This window comes from Conger conger, chromosome 8, assembly GCF_963514075.1.
Source record: "Conger conger chromosome 8, fConCon1.1, whole genome shotgun sequence".
Classification (NCBI taxonomy): Eukaryota; Metazoa; Chordata; class Actinopteri; order Anguilliformes; family Congridae; genus Conger; species Conger conger.
The window spans coordinates 55,400,726-55,418,175 of NC_083767.1; the positions used below are offsets into that span (position 1 = coordinate 55,400,726).

The 17,450-nt window shown below is 49.8% G+C and overlaps 1 protein-coding gene across 2 annotated transcripts in view; it reads right to left on the reverse strand.

Moving 5' to 3' along the window:
- The window catches only part of adgra3 (adhesion G protein-coupled receptor A3), a 43,361-nt gene that overhangs the window by 11,061 nt on the left and 14,850 nt on the right, over positions 1-17,450 (reverse strand). For both annotated transcript variants that reach the window (XM_061251481.1, XM_061251480.1), the window contains 8 exons: positions 12,019-12,090; positions 6,955-7,026; positions 6,326-6,397; positions 5,934-6,094; positions 4,815-5,028; positions 4,085-4,249; positions 2,800-3,001; positions 1,796-1,945 (listed from right to left, as the gene is read on the reverse strand). In XM_061251481.1, coding sequence (XP_061107465.1) covers positions 1,796-1,945; positions 2,800-3,001; positions 4,085-4,249; positions 4,815-5,028; positions 5,934-6,094; positions 6,326-6,397; positions 6,955-7,026; positions 12,019-12,090 — 1,108 coding nt within the window. The remainder of the gene's footprint in view (positions 1-1,795; positions 1,946-2,799; positions 3,002-4,084; positions 4,250-4,814; positions 5,029-5,933; positions 6,095-6,325; positions 6,398-6,954; positions 7,027-12,018; positions 12,091-17,450) is intronic.

Consider the following 17,450-nt stretch of genomic DNA (forward strand, 5'->3'; position numbering starts at 1 on the left):
ATGAATATCAGATGGTGTGCCTCCATTTCCCGAGGTACTAAAACCTTATTTTAGGCCTCAGAAGCAGCTTAACTGTGGGGACGGCAGGGGACAGCCCAAAGAGACGAGGCCTTACCGGGTTGAGTGACAAGTGTCAAGTGTAACCAAATGAAACCAATCGGTCTCTCTCACCCTCTACACCAGGGGTGTCAAACTCCAGTCCTGGAGGGCCGCAGTGTCTGCTGGTGTTTGTGGTTTCCTTTCAATCAGCAGCCAATTAAGGCCTTGAAATACTGAATGAAGACAATGAAATGTATCTCTCGAGCTGAAACGCACCAAAAACCAGCAGACACTGCGGCCCTCCAGTGGAGTTCGACACCCCTGCTCTACACCCAAAGAGAACCAATCCCCCAGTGATCCGCTAACCCACATTATGACATCACTGCAGAGAGACCACGCCCCCCCGGCACGGCCCAGGCAGGTGTCGGGAGGGTGATGTCAGCTAAACGCGGGCTCCGGGCCCCGCCCCGCGTTTCAGGTGGTTCCGTGAGCAGGTGCGCGCGAGATGAAACGCCTCCAGGAGCCGCGGAGCAGCAGGTAATTACCGCTCCTGCGATCTGTCATCGGCCGTCACGCCCCGGCCCCGTCCGCGCAAACAACATGCAGATGTTCCCCGGGGCGCAATTACCCGCTCGGTACCGGGGGTGTCTTCTGAGTCGCTCCGCTCCGACAGGGGGGTCAGGGGCAGGAGGAGACGGATGGAGGACGGGGGGGCTCCCCCATCTGCGTGGGGGGAGGGAGGACGCCCGGCCCGGGGCTGGGGGCCAGGGGCGGCCGCCGGGAGGCCATCTCAATTTGCAGCCGAGCGATTAGTCTGGACCGGCCCGGCTCTGAGGCGGCCTCCTCTTAATGGAGCACGTGCATCTGAGCGGGCTGGGAGACTGCATACCATATGATAAAGACTGGGGTTTCAGTGTGTGTGTGTGTGTGTGTGTGTGTGTGTGTGTGTGTGTACACAATTTGCATATGTGTGTGTGTGTGTGTGTGTGTGCGCGAGAGTGTAAGCGTGCATAAGCAGGTGAGTGCGCGCGTGTGGCATGTATGTGTGTGATTGTGTGTATGTGTGTGTGTGTGTGTGTGGCATGTATGTGTGTGATTGTGTGTGTGGCATGTATGTGTGTGATTGTGTGATTGTGTGTGTATGTGTGTGTGTGTGTGCGCGTAGGGCATGTATGTGTGTGATTGTGTGATTGTGAGTGTGTGTGTGTGTGTGTGCGTGTATTAAAAGGCAGCATCACCACCGAGCGGTTATAACGGTGTCACGGCTACATGCTGGCCGCTGGCTGAGACGACAAAAAGTGCGGACAAAAAGACGGACTTTAATCAGTGGCGTCAAATCCGGACCTTTTGAGAAATTCAGCCGCATCCTTCAAAGCCCGGACGCTCGGTCTGTGTGACGGATGGCCCCGTCCGTTTTACCTTCAGGAATACGCTTTAAAAGCTGTGCCCGTCACTCAGGTTGAACAGAGAGGTAAAAATATGTTTTGTGAAAGGTTAAGCCATTCTTCCACAGAAAAAAGGCACCCTGCCCACAAGAGACGGGGACGCTGTCAATCAAACGCCTCGTTCCCTCCTCACCACTCAGCGTGAAGCAGCTGCTGATGGAGGGGGAGGGGCCCGGCGACCGGGCTGCACCAATCAGAGAGTGGCAGGCTGGCAGGGGGCGCTTCCCTGTGGCTGAGCTCTGGAAAGGGGAGGGGCAGCAGCAGCCTCCGCTGTCGCTCCGCAAGGAGAGAGGGGGAGAGACCGAACCCACCTCTTTGTACTTTTCCGCAAACTTCCCAAACTTCTCGATCATCTGAGCCACGAAGATGACGTCCATCTTGTCGGAGAAGTTGGCGGCCTCCATCGTGTAGACCAGAAGCTGCCGGGCCGTGGTCACGGCGTTGGTCAGGTTCAGAGGCATCTGAGGGAGGGAGAGAGAGGGAGGGAGGGAGGGAGAGAGAGAGACACAGGGAGGTAGAGGAAGATAAATGTACAGGGAGAGGAAAAAGATAAAGAGTTTCTAATCACATATTAGAGATTTAATATGGGTCAAATACAGCTTTGTACAGAGGACAGGGTAGTCCGTGCAAAAAAAGCAGACCTGAACGCAAGCACCATTTTTACATACTCAGTGAAAAAAAAATGATCCTGGTACTTAATTACTTTGACATAAGCAGTAAGGAATTACTTTGTGTGCATTGCGCATTTGGCAGAGCGTCAATGCTAATGTATTAATTAAAATAAATATACTGCACACTGCATCAATTCCCAAAAACAAGCAGTGATGAAGGAAAAACACTTGTAGCCGTCTGCATCATGTGGTGTATACAACTCACAATCACTGTGATTGGCCTTAGACCGTAATGGCACTTATGTATAGATATTGTTACTTGTATAGGTATTGTTGTTTTTATTGGCTGTTGTTGTATTCTAGCTGCCAACAGTGGCATGCTAGTTTGAATGTTGATTGTACTCTTCAAGGGTTCTGAATATCTGCATGCTTACACTAGGACTCGGAACTGTACCGTCCTCTCAGCTCTACTTTTGCACTTGTTCTTGTGATTGATTTGCACTTTGTTGTACGTCGCTCTGGATAAGAGCGTCTGCTAAATACCACGTAATGTAATGTAATGAATTGTCGGTCTCAAAAAAAAAAAAAAAAAAAAAGGCAAGTGAGTAACCCCAGCCAATGGCGAGAAGCAGGTTCCAGAGCCCGCCTCTCACAGGGCGGGCCCTCCTGTCCTAGAGCGCGCTGGCGGCCCTGCCGCCCCTCACCTGGTTGATGATGTAGAGCACGCGCGTGACGTCCTTCTGGTACTGGCAGCGGGAGTAGTCGTCCTCGGCCCAGAAGCCGCCGCGGTCGCAGCGGCGCCAGGCCCGCCGGTCGTCGGCGGAGGAGCCCGAGTAGAGGCCGGTGCTGGAGGCCAGCCGGTTGCAGGCCAGGTACGCCGTGATGCCCGCCAGCGTGCGGGGCCACCTGGCGGAGGGGGACAGGGCGTTAGGCCGGCTCCGCCTCCCCCGCTCGTTCGCCCGCGTTATCCAATCGGGCTTCCACGGAGACGGGGGCCAGGCTGGCTACAGGGTCTACACCTGAATGCGTGTCGATTAGCAGCCCGTGTTGCGCTACGCTACGCCACGTAGCGCGGCAGGTACAACGGACCTCCATTTTGTTCTGAATTTCGGACGCCGCCCGGCCGTGACCGTTTCTGCATATTCAGGCGACTCTTTTACAGCCGAGAGCCGGTTCCATTTTGGAGAAAGGAAACCGTTTGGGGAAGAAGGTCAAAGCACAAAATCAGGTCGGCGAATAATAAAAAAGAACCGTTCTCCATGCATAAATTCAAAAAGCGTAATAAAACGAGGTACTTCCACTGACACGCATCGCTGTGCAATTTATATGGTGTTATGAAACCGGGAGCACATTTTCCAGTGCCGGTGTCCACCTCAGGCTGCGCAACGCTGAGTTTTACGAGAGCTTCTCATATTCTCAGGGCGAAACCCGCCAGCCGGCCAAAAAACGAGGCCTCTCTCCAGCGCACTCCGCTTGGCATTCATTACACACTCATCGCCGAACAAAAACAGCAAACCGTTAGCCACCGTCCAGTGTCGCTCGGCGTCATAGACACAGTCGGCCACCAGAGGGCACCGTGGAGCTAAGGATTTCTCCCGCCTGTCGACTGACAGCCCGGATTACTGAAGCAGGAAGCAGGGAATGATAATGTCTGTGTTTGAAGCAGTCACCTCTGCTAACAATAGCTAATGACTCCTACACGACGGCGGCCCATCTGCGGGATTAGCTGTCATTCAACTTCTAATGCAGCTGCTGTTCTCGCCTCTGAAAGGAACCATAATCTACAAATACCTGCCAGAGGAAACAAGGGGGATTGAGTCGCTACAAGAAAAGATGTGCTGGTGGCTGTGCGTCCCTTTAATAGCTCTGTTAAGGCTATAAATGAAGGAGTTCACGTGTAAGGCATCTCATAATCTTTGCAGCAGACAGTGCAGGACGGTGGGAGGCATTAGCGGGGGGTTGGGGGATTCATCCCGCCCCGGCCCTCACCTGAACTCGCCCTTGTTGTTGGACAGGCGCTCCGGGGCGCAGTACTTGGCCGAGCTCTCCAGGACCACGATGTGGACGGTGCGGGTGTTGTTCCCTCGGCTGGTCCGCACGCGACACTCCCAGTTCCCCGTGGAGCCCGGCTGGATGTTGGAGATGGTGAGGGCGCTGGGAAGCCGGAGACAGAGACCGTGCGTCATTCACTACACCGGGAGAGCAGCCGGGAGGGTGGCAGGATAACGGGTAAAGGAACTTAGCTATTAGCCTGGAGGCCGCTGGTCAATTCCTGGGTAGAACCTCCAGCAAACCGCCAGCAAAGTGCTTAACCCGAATTAAGAGTACCCAGAATCTACTGGATAAGAGCATCTGCCTAAATGCCAGTAATGTACTGGAATGCATATAATGAGAACATTATAACGAGTGGGCCCATTCTCTCATGGAGGACCACCACGACCCAGAACTACTCACAAACTGGCAGTTCTTCTGAACAGAATTGCTGAGAAACAAACACAATGGCAAGGATGCACTATAGTGGTGGAAGAGCCAGACTATCCGACGCAAACAATGGCGGAACTGTGTCCCGACAGCGATTTGCTGGCTTGAACCACAGCACTGTTCTCCAGAGAGTTAAAAGTCTGGGACTGACAGCACACGGCAGCGTTAACAGTAAGCGGAGGGGCTCAGGGAACCGGAAGAACGGCGGGGCGGGACGGCCGCAGAGCGTGGGCGGTACCTGGCGATGAGAGAGCAGTTCTGGACCATGCTCTTCTCGATGACGATGCCCTGGGCGGCGTCGGGCTCCACCATGCGGCCGTCCTGGTACCACAGCACCTGCATGTCCTCGTCGATGTAGGACGCCATGCACTGGAAGGGCAGGCTGTCGCCGCGGAACACGATCTGCCGCTGGGACGGAGTCATCTGGAAGGACGGCAGCTCCAGAGGGGCGTCTGCGAACGGAGCGCACGCCAGAGGTCAGCGCGCGCAAACCGAGACGCCATTTTGTTTGGCGAAGGAGGGTCACGTTTGGCCTGGATACTCAGCCGTCCGTAGTCCAATATTCTCGCTACGCAACAACACGCTGACGTAAAATAAAAATCAACTTTCTGGGAGAAAAGCTTGTTTCGAGCATTTTTATCGCCCCCTTTTAAACTGCTGGACTGCGTCCAAAACATAGGCCAGTGATGTTTGTGAAGCCAAATACCCCATTAACACAATCCATTGGGAATCCATGGAACATCTTTGGTGCTTAACTCTGTTTAATGACGGACACAAAGTGCGGTGTAGTGTACTTTACACAAAGCTAAATATTTAACCGTATTTTTATGGCAAGCTGTAAACTACTACAAGCTTACACAACATTGCAGTGCCCCCTGTAAATATGAAACACGGTTACCATTTATCATTTCACAACTCTTGCCAAAGACACAGGAATAGAAGTAGGTCCACCCCACCCCCCCATAAAAAAAATGGATGCAGAAAACGGTCTCAGACAAAAGAAAGAAGCTTCTGATTTCAAGCTTTTTCTCTATTGAAAAGGGGGATGATCTCTTCCGCTATGCAGCAGCCCCAGTGGATGGGCAAAGGCTGCACAGGGTTCAGATATGTAAAATGGACGGGTGAAAGCAGACAGGTTTGTAGAAGGAGCAAACAGTTAAGAGAGACAGACTGCAGAAGGAGGAGCAGACAGACAGGCAGGAAGTCGGTTAGACACGGACAGACGGACAAGTAGGGACAGACAGACTGCAGAAAGAGGAGTAGACAAGACTGCAGAAAGAGGAGTAGACAGACAGGCAGGAAGTCAGTTAGACACAGACGGGCGGACGGACAGACAGGCAGGGACAGACAGACTAACCGCAGGTGAGGAGCTCTGGTTTGAGGGCGGTGACGAGCTGGCCCTGCAGCGATCGCGGGTACGAGCAGCGAGTATCCTTCACGCCCACGTTCTTCTCCTTTATCCACTGCAGGAGCCACCTCAGGTTACAGTCACACAGCAAGTACTGCGTCTGGAACTCCCTGGGGACGGAACAAGGGCTCACTCGCTCAGCCGCCAGACTGCAACGGAGACTCTGAAGATGTCTGCAAGGCCACGTCAACTGCCAGCGTTTCCCTAAAGCAACCACCCTCCCTGACAACCCTTCCACCACACTAGCAGAGTTAAATACGGGTCAAGTGTTTGGTGAATAACGTGAAAATACACTGCGCACAACATGAACAAATGCTTTAGCCCCATTTATTTATACTCACAGCGTCTTAAGAGAGACGAGACTGTCGAAGGTCCCTTGGGACAAGGAAGAAAACAGGTTTGCCGACAGATTCCTGAAATGGGACAAAACGACCAATAAGAACAGCGGAATAAGGATAACAAGTCCTTGTTAGAGATTAAGGACTTGGGGGAACCCGGCAAATGGGGGTCGATAATGTACAACACTCATCTTCATAACAATCACTTAGCTCTGCCAGCTTGGCTCCACGACCTTCACCGAGATAACCAGCCATCGTTTTCGCATAGAACACCCTGATAGCCTCCCACAAATTATATACCATCAGGTGTGCAGCTGGTGCACAAAATGCACTGGAGGACTGCGGCAAAAATCACTCATTATCACATCATTCTAATCTGGCCGCACCTGCTACTGTTTTTCCAAGTTTCAGCGCGGGCCAATTATCTTCTTTTCAAGATGAGGGAGCTGCTTCTAAACGACTTCACAGTCAAAGCCGGACTGAAGCACTCCACATTACTTTGACCTGTGAGGCAGCCCATGAAAGCTGGGCTCTCAAGCAAACAGCCAGGAACGTCGCACGGCAAGAATGGCAATGCTAAAGTTCTCAAATGGTTAGCAAATTACAGTCATAAAATAAGCACACCTACTTACAGTCTAACCAGATTTGAGAGGCCCTTGAATACATCCGCGTTAAGGCAGCCAATTCGGTTACTCGATAAATCTCTGCAAAGAAAACGGAGAGATGGGATTATTGGGTTATGTTCTTTTGCTTACCACTACCATTCAGAACATAATAAGAAATATGACCGCCTTTTAATGTTGAAGACTTTTTCTACTGCAAACCATCATATAAATAGTAATCTGTACAAATGTAATATGATTGCATAGAATATTAATGTAATATTGTAATATTATGTATAGAAAGTGTCACCTTGATTTCAGTATTAATATCTTATACTTCCAGGAATTGTCAGCATCTATAAGATAATCAACCAGCCAATTCCTGGAGCCACATTTCTCAACTGTGCATCAATTTCACCCCAAACTCGCTCCCAATTGTCCCACTTTGAGGATACCATGTAGTTTCTATTCATAATAGTCACTGAAAATAATAATAATGATAATAATAATAAAGTCACTGGGTAGGCACATGTGTATCAGGGGTGCATTTGTGTTGTCATCAAGTGGTGACAGAAAAGTACAATTCGTGACACAGAGGAAACTGTGGAAGGAATCGTTAGCAAATTAACACACTTCAGACCATGTCTCTGAACACTCCCTTGTACATCAATAACATGTCCAGGTGTGAGTAATAGCATGAATTGTGTGTACAGCTGCACTAATGTTAAAAATAATTCAAGTTGAACCCATTTGTTTTTCCATACAATTCAATTACGTATGGCATATGAAAACTATTCTATGGTTAGCACTCGTGTAATTGTTTTCTCTAAGTACCACTTTACATGTGTTTAAGTAAAATTGTACACAGCCTCATCAGCCCCAGACACAGGGGGCCCCTGTACGTGTTACCCTTCAAAAATTGATGGACCCCCCCACCCAATAAAAAGAAAAAGAAAAAAACAGAAAACCTCTAATTTAAATGTCAACCAAAAAAGCTACATTAGTTCCACACTCATCGTGTTTCTGGAAGGAGGCTCCAAAGACTTCAAAACAGGAGCAGAACATGACATGCTGAACGGCAATACCAACCGACTGACATCCAGCCGTATATGTACCCATCACACCTGTTAAAATCAGGCACTCTGATGCATTAATGTAGATCAAACTTTTAAATCACTTAATTCTAAAAATGCTTGTAACAATTTTCACTTTTCCCCCAACCCTTTACAATCTGCCTAGGGGCTTTCCACATCAAAGAGAACTACACAGAATTCTGTTGAATCTGTTATTATTCTTGTCGAACACATCAAAGTTGCATTCTCATCATCGGCACAGCAAGGTTTCTGACAAGTCAGTTAGACTGGGGGCTTAGGATTACTGGCAACGCGTTAAAAATGTGCAGGTTTGATGTGGTAGCAGGAGCGTAAATGGGCGAAGTTCAGTGGCATGCGAAGGCATTCAAACGAAACTCAAACTTCACCCTGTTCTGGAACAGACACGGGGCTACAGTGTCACCGGAGCTCTGCCACCGAGTGAACCGGCTCAACCCTTCGCGTTTCCGGAAATCCGATTTGCAGCGCGGCAACTGTCAAAATCGCTTTACTGCTCCTCGGAGACGGCTTCAGCCCCGGGGAAGGGGCACGTAAACAGGGCCGGCGTCCATGTTACCGCCGCCCCCCGCCCTGCTGTGCACGTCGCCTTCACAATGACCGAGGAGGTGGCGAGCATATTGAAGTACAAGACCTGCGTGCGTGCAAACATTAGCTTTTTTTTTTTTCTTCCCCCACCTTTGAGCGCTATGTTGCAGCTGGGGCTTTTATTGTGCAAGGTTATTAGTCCTGCTCTGGTGAGGAAGCCTTTTGGGAGCTGCCAAGCCTGGCAGGAGCGTTCAGTTTGGGAGGATGATGGTGGGGGTGGGGGTGGGGGGAGTCTTCCTTGGCTGCAGGGCGTGGAGGCGCACCTGGGCGTAGGCAGACAGCGAGCACACCGCACTGCCCCAAAAACAGGGAGGCGGAGGAGAAGAAAAACCAGCACAGAGAGAGAGAGAGAGGGAGGGAGGGAGGGAGGGAGGGAGTCTACCTGTGGCTGTCAGCTCCTACAGCACACAATTTCAGCCATTATTCAGATCGCTGTACGTGAGACAGCGCGACTCTAAATTACCGCCGACCGGTGAAACGCAGTCGATACAAGTTTCCTGCGGTGAGGCTGGAAACTTGGGACACGGGTGGTGTTTGTGGGGGTGGGGTGGAATTTCTGTGTGGTTGACATAAAGGTCGAGGGCGAGAATCCCCAAGGTAGCGTCTCCCTCAGACGATCTGCCGTTTTCGGTAATGACTGCCCGCTACTTCCCATTCGCGGGCTGTCAGTCAGCGGCGGACGAGCGGGAGCGCGGGGTAACGGAACCTGACGGTCCAGTGACAGGGGGGGGGGACACACTGTACGGTGTTACATGGAGGAGCGTGTGTGACAGGTGGGGGCTCCTCCGGAGAAGCGGGACTGTAAAAATGACGGCCGGAGAGTGACATCCCCCGACTGGGCTGTCTGGCGATGAGGAGACGGGGGTCCCGCGGTTCAGCCGCGTCCGCGACTTGGAGCGAAATCTAATTACACACTTTCACAGAGAGGCAGCAGCAGATGGGAGAAATTAAACATTGGGATGGAGGGTGGGGGGGGTGGGGGGTGGGAAATCAGACACAGGGATTCTTCGTGAGAAGCTTTGGTTGCGTCGAAGAAGCGAGGCTTTTCTCGCCCGAGACGCCAATTACGCGAAACGCCCCAATCCGAGAATCTGCACCGTGCGAGTCGGCACCGAGCCTTCAAACACAGCGCTGGTTATCCACGAGTTTGTGATCAAACACCAGCCACTGCTTCACACAACGCCATTCAGTAAGCTTTACAAACGCATCTCCAGTAGCAAGCCAAGGGGACTGTTCCAGGCCTCAAATGTCCAGCAAAAGGCACGTTTGAGTTTCCTTTATTCCGCCCAGGAGCCAGTACTACAGCTCATCTAGAGACAGAATCTCCATAGTCAAGCAAAAATTCATATTTAATGTAGGATGCTTAAATCCACACAGAATGACCCGCATGGTGATTTGTACAAGCAGTTCATCAGCAGCGTAACAGCTATTAAACACACGGAGATGACAGCCTTGACCTGTGGTTACACCTCCGTTTGTCTGCCAGGTCTGTCACTGACAGCCAAACCAATCGCAGGAAGCCAGCCCTCCCCCTAGTCTGCCTGTGGTGTCAGCCAATCAGATTAGGCCTCCAGCAGCATTGTTCTCCACTTGGCTCAACTTGACCCAAGAAACGCAGCTGAAGAGTTGAAGAGTTAGTTGGTCTGGAACACAAGCCCGGTTCAGTCCTGGCAGTAGACAACCGCTGCCCAATGAGCCATCCCACTCCCTCCATCAGAGGATTTACCAACACACAGCAGAAAACAACAACAATGGCTCGCTGATCGGAGCCAATCACGGTGCTTTGCTGTGTGAAGCAAACCTTTTTGATTGGCTCAGAGAAGACCGTTACCGATGACATCTCATTGTTGCTCCAGCCAACATAGGGTTCCCGAAAGCGGACTCCGCCATAACTAGTGTGACTATCTGAGCTGTACTAGAGGAAACCCTGAACACTGGGATTTTTGCCCAGACCAATTTGGTGTAATGTCTGTCGTCAAACATCAAACATCAAATAACGAAGTCAAACGAACGGTAAAAGAGCTGTGGTGTGTCTGCCCCCTGTTCTCCGTCGTGCAGCACGAGTCCCTCATCCTGAACGCCAGTGATTAGGGGAAAAAGGGTTCAGGCCAAAACCAAACCCTAGAATGTGTTCATACCCCTTCCCCCATAGTCCCAGTGGTGCACCCCAACCACCCAGCCAATGTTTACACTGGCAGGGCCTGGATCATATCAGATGATCATGCACATACGTGCACATTTAAGCAAGCATGTATATAGATATAGTATATATGCATACACCCATGAGTAGACCTCCACACACGCACGCACGCACGCGCGCGCACACACACACACACAGACAGACACAGAGAGCTCTAAATACAGTACAGTGGTATCTGACCAGACGAACACAGCTACATTTGTACAAAGCTCAAAACCAAGTCATTCACTGCACATATTCTCCCCACACTGCCAAACACAAACCATCTGGACCCTGGTGAGCGAGTATTTGTGAAACAGATCATAAAAATAAAAATACAAAACTACACACAACCATTGAAATATGTATTCAAATCGTTGGGCAGCTGCCCTGGAAAAAAAATAATAATAAAAAAAATAAAAAAGCAATGCGGGTAAAAAATAGAAAAATAATTGCATGGCACTGACATGTACGTTCTGTACCTCAAACCCTCGCGGTAATTACTGCAGATTTGGGTGCTCACGCAGCTGTATCCCCTGACTTACTGTAATAATCCAGGTTGCCGGGGTTATTTGGAGAACTTCCTATATTTACAGAAGAGGCAGATGTAGTGGCTTAGAGCGGCAGTAGAATCACCGCGGGGTATCAAAACCGACACCAAAAACGAACAGGAACCTGAAAATAAGCAAGCGGCCCTGGGCTAGAATCTTAACCGAGCGGAACCATTACTCCATAATGTGTAAAAAATAAATAAATTAAAAAAAAAGATACCGCAAACTGCTCACCGACTACCTCGCCGGCAGTTGTCGAAGTTAACTACAGTACACCGGTCTCTGAAGACTTTAATATCGCCCCGCGATGTAAACGCCGGCATTACAGCTCCGTTCCACACATCAGGGGCTCGCTGAAGCTTGCGCCGCATAATGGTGTCATTCTGAGAACGAGGCACTTTGAAAAAGCAATGACACAAACCCATCGCGCTGTCAAAAGAAAATGGAGACCATTACCGGCTAACACGGAGTGGAAAATATCCGAATCAAAAAGCAGTAAAGATTAGTATTGAAGAAGCACAGTGCTTCGCAAGGCGGAGCCGACACACACAGGGAAGCACAGGTGTATGACCGCCGATGATGAGAGGGCTACACAGGAAACGCATCACTGCTTAACACGGCGCTTCCTGTGGGGGGGGGGGCGCAGCTGCACACAGATAATACTCACAGTCTTTTGAGGGCCAGCAGTCCCGAAAACGCCCCGGGCTCCATGTGACTGATGGTGTTGTTCCGAACGTCCCTGTAAAAACCAAACACAGGAAATCACAGCTGGCCCGGTGACCGCAACGAAGAGGATGCAGTCATGGAGCTGGGAAATAAAATAAAACCTGCGTGGGGTTTTTTAATAAATACCACGTACGACTGCGGAAACGCTCGCGGTGTTGCTATAACTAAAGCCGAACGCAAATTTGGGGTTGACGTAATTGCACGCTATCTCATGAAGTCCTCCTGCCCCCACCCCCCCCACCGAAAGCCAACTCTAAACTCGACCCACAAGTGGGCTCTCACAGAGCAGTGAGTCAGCACTAACCTGCAGTTAAAGCGGTAGTTATATAATCACTGTGTTTACGGACGGCTCGCATCAGACGATATAAAGCGGGGCAGGCCCCAGCCTTTTCTCCGCCGCCTCGCGTCTGGCGCTACCCGGTGCTGCGCTTCTGCCTCGACAAAACACACACTTAAGCACCTAGTGCTTTTGTGAACGCGATACTGCAATTACCACCTCCGAGCACTTTTGCCTAAAGAGGCTCCATGCGGTATATAATGCCGAATCCATAAAGGCCGTTATTAGCGGAGGCGCCCTTCAGGAGTGAAGTGACGGTGCGTTTGGCTGTCGGTCAGCGACAGGCTGTCAGTGTCGGGGGGGGGGCAGTCCATTTCACCAGGGTGCGGTTCAAAGGCTGCGGTCCGGGACACCTGCGCGTTCTGGGCCCACGCGTCACTCGGCAGCCGGGGTCCGGAGCGGTCGCGGCGCGGGCCCCGGTATGCGCTACGCCCCGCTGCGTGGGCCCCGGCTGCTCTTTGATGTAGCGGAGCCGCCCCCGTAGGGCGGTTACACCTGGGCCAGCCGAAGCCGTAAACATCTCTCACCGCGTTTCCCGGGGCTTTTCATGTTTCCTGCAAAGCTGCCCCCCCCCCCCCTTTTCCCGGCGCGGCTCGGCGAAAGGCTGGAAACGGAGGCACGATCGCGGGCCAGCCGCCGGACCACCTGTGAGCGTCGAGGAGCCGCGTCACTCAACATGGCCACTGACTGACAGTCACAAACAGCACTCAACACAACCTTCCCCAACACAAGCCCCGGGTGCTCTTTAGAGCAGGGATACTCAACTCTTACCCTCAAATCCAAATAAGGGCCAGGTTCTTTTCTCCCAGGTACATTACCTGAACAATTAGTGCTGCCGATTGGCCAGACTCCCAGGTAAAGGGAGGGTGGAAAACCAGTAGTTCTCAGCCCTTGAGGACTGTGATTTGAGGAACAAGGCTGTAAGGAGTATTTTTGGTTGGAGTACAAAAATCAATCTGAACATTCTCAGCTCTCTGGCACTTTTAATACTATTAAAGTACAATAAATTGGCCACTTTTCAAACATTACCATACAGAACACTTCGTCAATAACTTTTAATGATAACATTTTCCTTCTTTGCATAAATCTCTTTGAGAACACTTTTACAAAATGAAACTCATTACTGATTTGAAGGACTATTTGATTTAGATGTTCCCCTGAAGTAATATCGCTACGCGAAGAGCAAGTCAGAGCCACTTAAAGGATTAATGTCATGTGCATTAAAATTGGCAGCACATAGCTCACGCTGATTGAAAGGGGGAATTATATTTTCACAGGAAAAAAGAAAACACCACATAACCACGAAACATCTTTTTCTACTCTTTCTCCTCCTAAGGCATACTCATACTGGTAGCATTAGGGTTTTCCCCATTGCCTGAAGCAGCTTGAGCTAATGGGCTACAAACAGCCAACAATCATTGCCTTAAGGCTTAAAAGACCATTCAAGAAGGGGCAGATTCTTCAAATCTTTTCCAGCCATTTAAAATACACGATAACTGGTAAAAAAAAAGAGAGAGAGAGACTGAAATAACAAGAGCTCCAGTCAAAGGCAGAGCCCTCAGCCCTGCACTCAACATCACATCACCACCACCCAGCAGATGACTATTCAGCACAGATCCGGAGGTTAAACTGCAAGGCTGTGGCTGAGGTCACTGGCATTGGCCAATCTACAGACTCTTTTCAGGGAAGACGAAAAAGGTTAAGAAGGGGGACCTTTGTCCCGAAAACAACAATTTGCACTTTTCAAATCAGCACTTTGCGGACGGGGGGGAACAGCAGGCAGACTGCGGGTATCTTCCCAGGCAGAGCAGGGCAGACAAAGTCTCCAGGTCTGCGGCGCTTTCCGGAACCTTCTTCCACGAACAGCTTTTGTTTTGGCTCTTCACAATCCAGGGTAAATATCACAGTCTGCAAACAACAGATGCCATGGTGATATTCTGGAAGGCAGAGTGTTGCTGGTGCTTTTTAAAATGAGCTGGAATCGTTGCGATGCGACAATTTTAAAAACACACAACCATCTGCTCCAGTTGCGGTTTCATCATCCTTGTTCATGAGCTGCGCATGTTTGCCAAAATTGATTTTTCAAAATGTTAAAGTTTGCTTCCCTTCTTTTGGGGATAATCGAGCAACATTTTCTGCTGTAGCGTGGTTTAAACACTACAACACTACAGCTCAAACGATCCTGAAGTTCAACCCTCCTGCTTGTTGATTGGCTCAGTGGAAACTAATCTTCTCTCAGCCAGCCAAAATGCATAATGTAGAGTCCTGGATAGATGGCATTAGATGGTCCATTTGTAGCCAATGGATGACTGCTCTGAGCAGTGTTTCTGAGCAAACCGTCTCGTGGTGTGAAGTCAGCCAGATCAGGCCATAAAACTCTTCAAACAGCCTACTAGCCACAATAATTGAAAATGACTGAGAATGCAAATCTGGGTTAATTTCCTGTAAAGTACTTGAATGGGTTATAGAACCAAGCAGGCCTTCAAGTAGGCTACCTTTTTATATACAAGTAGTCCTTACACAGTGGTCGGGTTGGCTCCAGTTGACTGAGTAGGGACTACGTGTATATAAAAAGGAAGGCTACACTGTACACAAACGATCAAATGCATTTAATGGAGAAGGGAACCATCAGGCACTGCTGGTATAATTTCATATTATTATGAATGCAGATCCTGTTCGTGTGTGCCACCCACTGCTACAACTGGCTAACGTCAAACTGCTCTGTTCAGAGTTCAATTAACGTCCTCCTCTTCTTGTTTTTAATGCCTGGTCTTGTTCCAATTTCCTTTATGTTAGGCTACCTCAATTTTACAAACCTAGCCCCACAGAATAGACTTAGTCAAGTAGGTAAGAGTGAATCTGATCTGCGCATTGCTGTGAAATGTCAATGCTTTCTGGGACGGCGAATCTCTTTTACATTAAGCATGCATTTATGGGAAGAAAGATAAGCGATGCTCCGCAGTGAAGTGTACTCACTGATGCTTTTAATGGCAAGTTTTTGGAGGAAATCCCAGATGTTTCCCTGCTAGAAGTTAACAAGTCTCTGCTCCTGTAACATCAGGCTTGTGTCAACGCAACTTCCGTAACTGCTATGCAACATGTGTTTACGTTTTAAATAGCGGAAAGTGGGAAAGGATTTACATTTAGTTCTGCTCTTGTTTAAAACCGTATGCCGTTTTGGAATCACTTTGCTTTGTAAGACAGTATTCCAGAAATGAGTAAATACTACATCTTATCTATTTGTATTTGGATAACACCGCTATAATTCACCAACATTTCATCGCCAAACTTCCAGCGTTTAAAGAAGACGGGCAAAGCCCATTGGGTCAAAGACTTCCCAGGAGGAGGAATTTTTCAGCCCGTTCCACGGCAGTGACTCACCGTTCCCGGTATTGGATGCTGTGCCTCAGAGCGCTTAAAGACCATGTGCGCAGTATCACGTTCAGACTTCCCACAAAAGGCAGTCGAAGAAGAAGAAGAAAAAAAAAAAAAAAAACCTAAACAGAGCGGACTCTCCGCTCCAGAGCTCCAGAGGGGGGCGCCTCGTTCAGCATAACAAAAGCCCGGCCCCTCTTCCACGGGCTCGGTGCGATTTCACGGCGGGGGGTTGGGGGGGCGCCCGAATCGATTTCGCCCGGCTGCCAGTCACCGAGCCGCGAGTTTCTCTCCCCGGGATCTCCTCGTCCTCCCCACGCTCGAGGAGAACCCCCCCCCCACCCCCGTTTTCACGCCATCTTCGGCTCAGAGGGGGAGGTGGACACACACACGCACACGCACACACTCACGTACACACACACGCACACACACACACACACACACACAGCCGTGCAGAATGGTGGCCGGCTCACCCTGCCAACACCTCTGGCCCCGGCCCGGGCTCATTACAATGACAAAGCCCCGTGCCGCATTGGGCCCGGGCGAGCACAAAGGGGGCTCTTTTCTGAGGTAAATGTGCCGTTGGGTACATATCAGGAGGAGAATGAAACGCGCCAAATTGATTCACTGTAGAGAAGGAGCTGAATGCCGATGGGTTCAGCACACTGGGAGGATCAAAGCTGTTTACACTTTCGGGAGATAGAAAGCCTGAGCTTATTACACTCCCACCACATATTCTGCTCTCCCCTTTCTGACATTTAGGACACAGGCTTTAAAGGAGGAAATTCTCACAATGGCATCTTTCCAATCCCCGACATAATTTCCGCACGGTACTCTTATGGAGTGCAGAGACAGCGTGGCGTGTAATTGAAAGAAAACCGAAATAAGACAGGCATGCCAAGCTCCCCTGGTCTACCAGCTGCAAAACATCCCAAAAAATATTTCAGTGCCCACAGCCTTTCAAACGAGATTGGCCACTTGGGATGTGGGGCAGAGCCACAAGGCTGGAGCGTGTGATTGGCCGGCTTCCAGGGCCAAGTCACCCGAGTCAGAATCAGATATGGCTTTAATTGACTTTCTCTTGATGGATGACGCTCGAGAAGAACTCCCAATTCTTTGTTTTATTTGACGAGGCATGACCATACATCACACCTGTCATCCACAGAAGCGGTAAAATAATTTAAAAAAAAAGAAAAGCAGGGGCTATTCTGTGAGGGCTGGTCATTATGACTGCTAAAATGCGACTGGGGTAGAAAACATGGCAAGATGGCAGCCATTTTGGCTACTTGCGCTAGTCAGTGGAGTGGTATTGTTTGGACAGGAGACTGTGGGCTGCTCACATTACAATGGTGGCTTCCTTCAGCCTAACCCTGTCAACCTGAGGTTTTAGAACCAATAAAAAACGGCCAAATTATGACCGTATTATGGACGAAAATTGCTTGTGGGCTCTGTTGGCCAGTCACATTATATTTATTTTTTTAAACATAATATTTTATATTTCATTTCATTTATTTTCTTTTTAAGAAAAACCTGGAGTACTTGCATGGAAAAGATGTCCTTAACATTCCACATTAATTTCATCATGTGTTATTCCAAGCCTCTGTAAAAGCAGGCAATCAATGCTCTGGTTATTTTATCAGCATGAAGTAATCTCTGCCCAA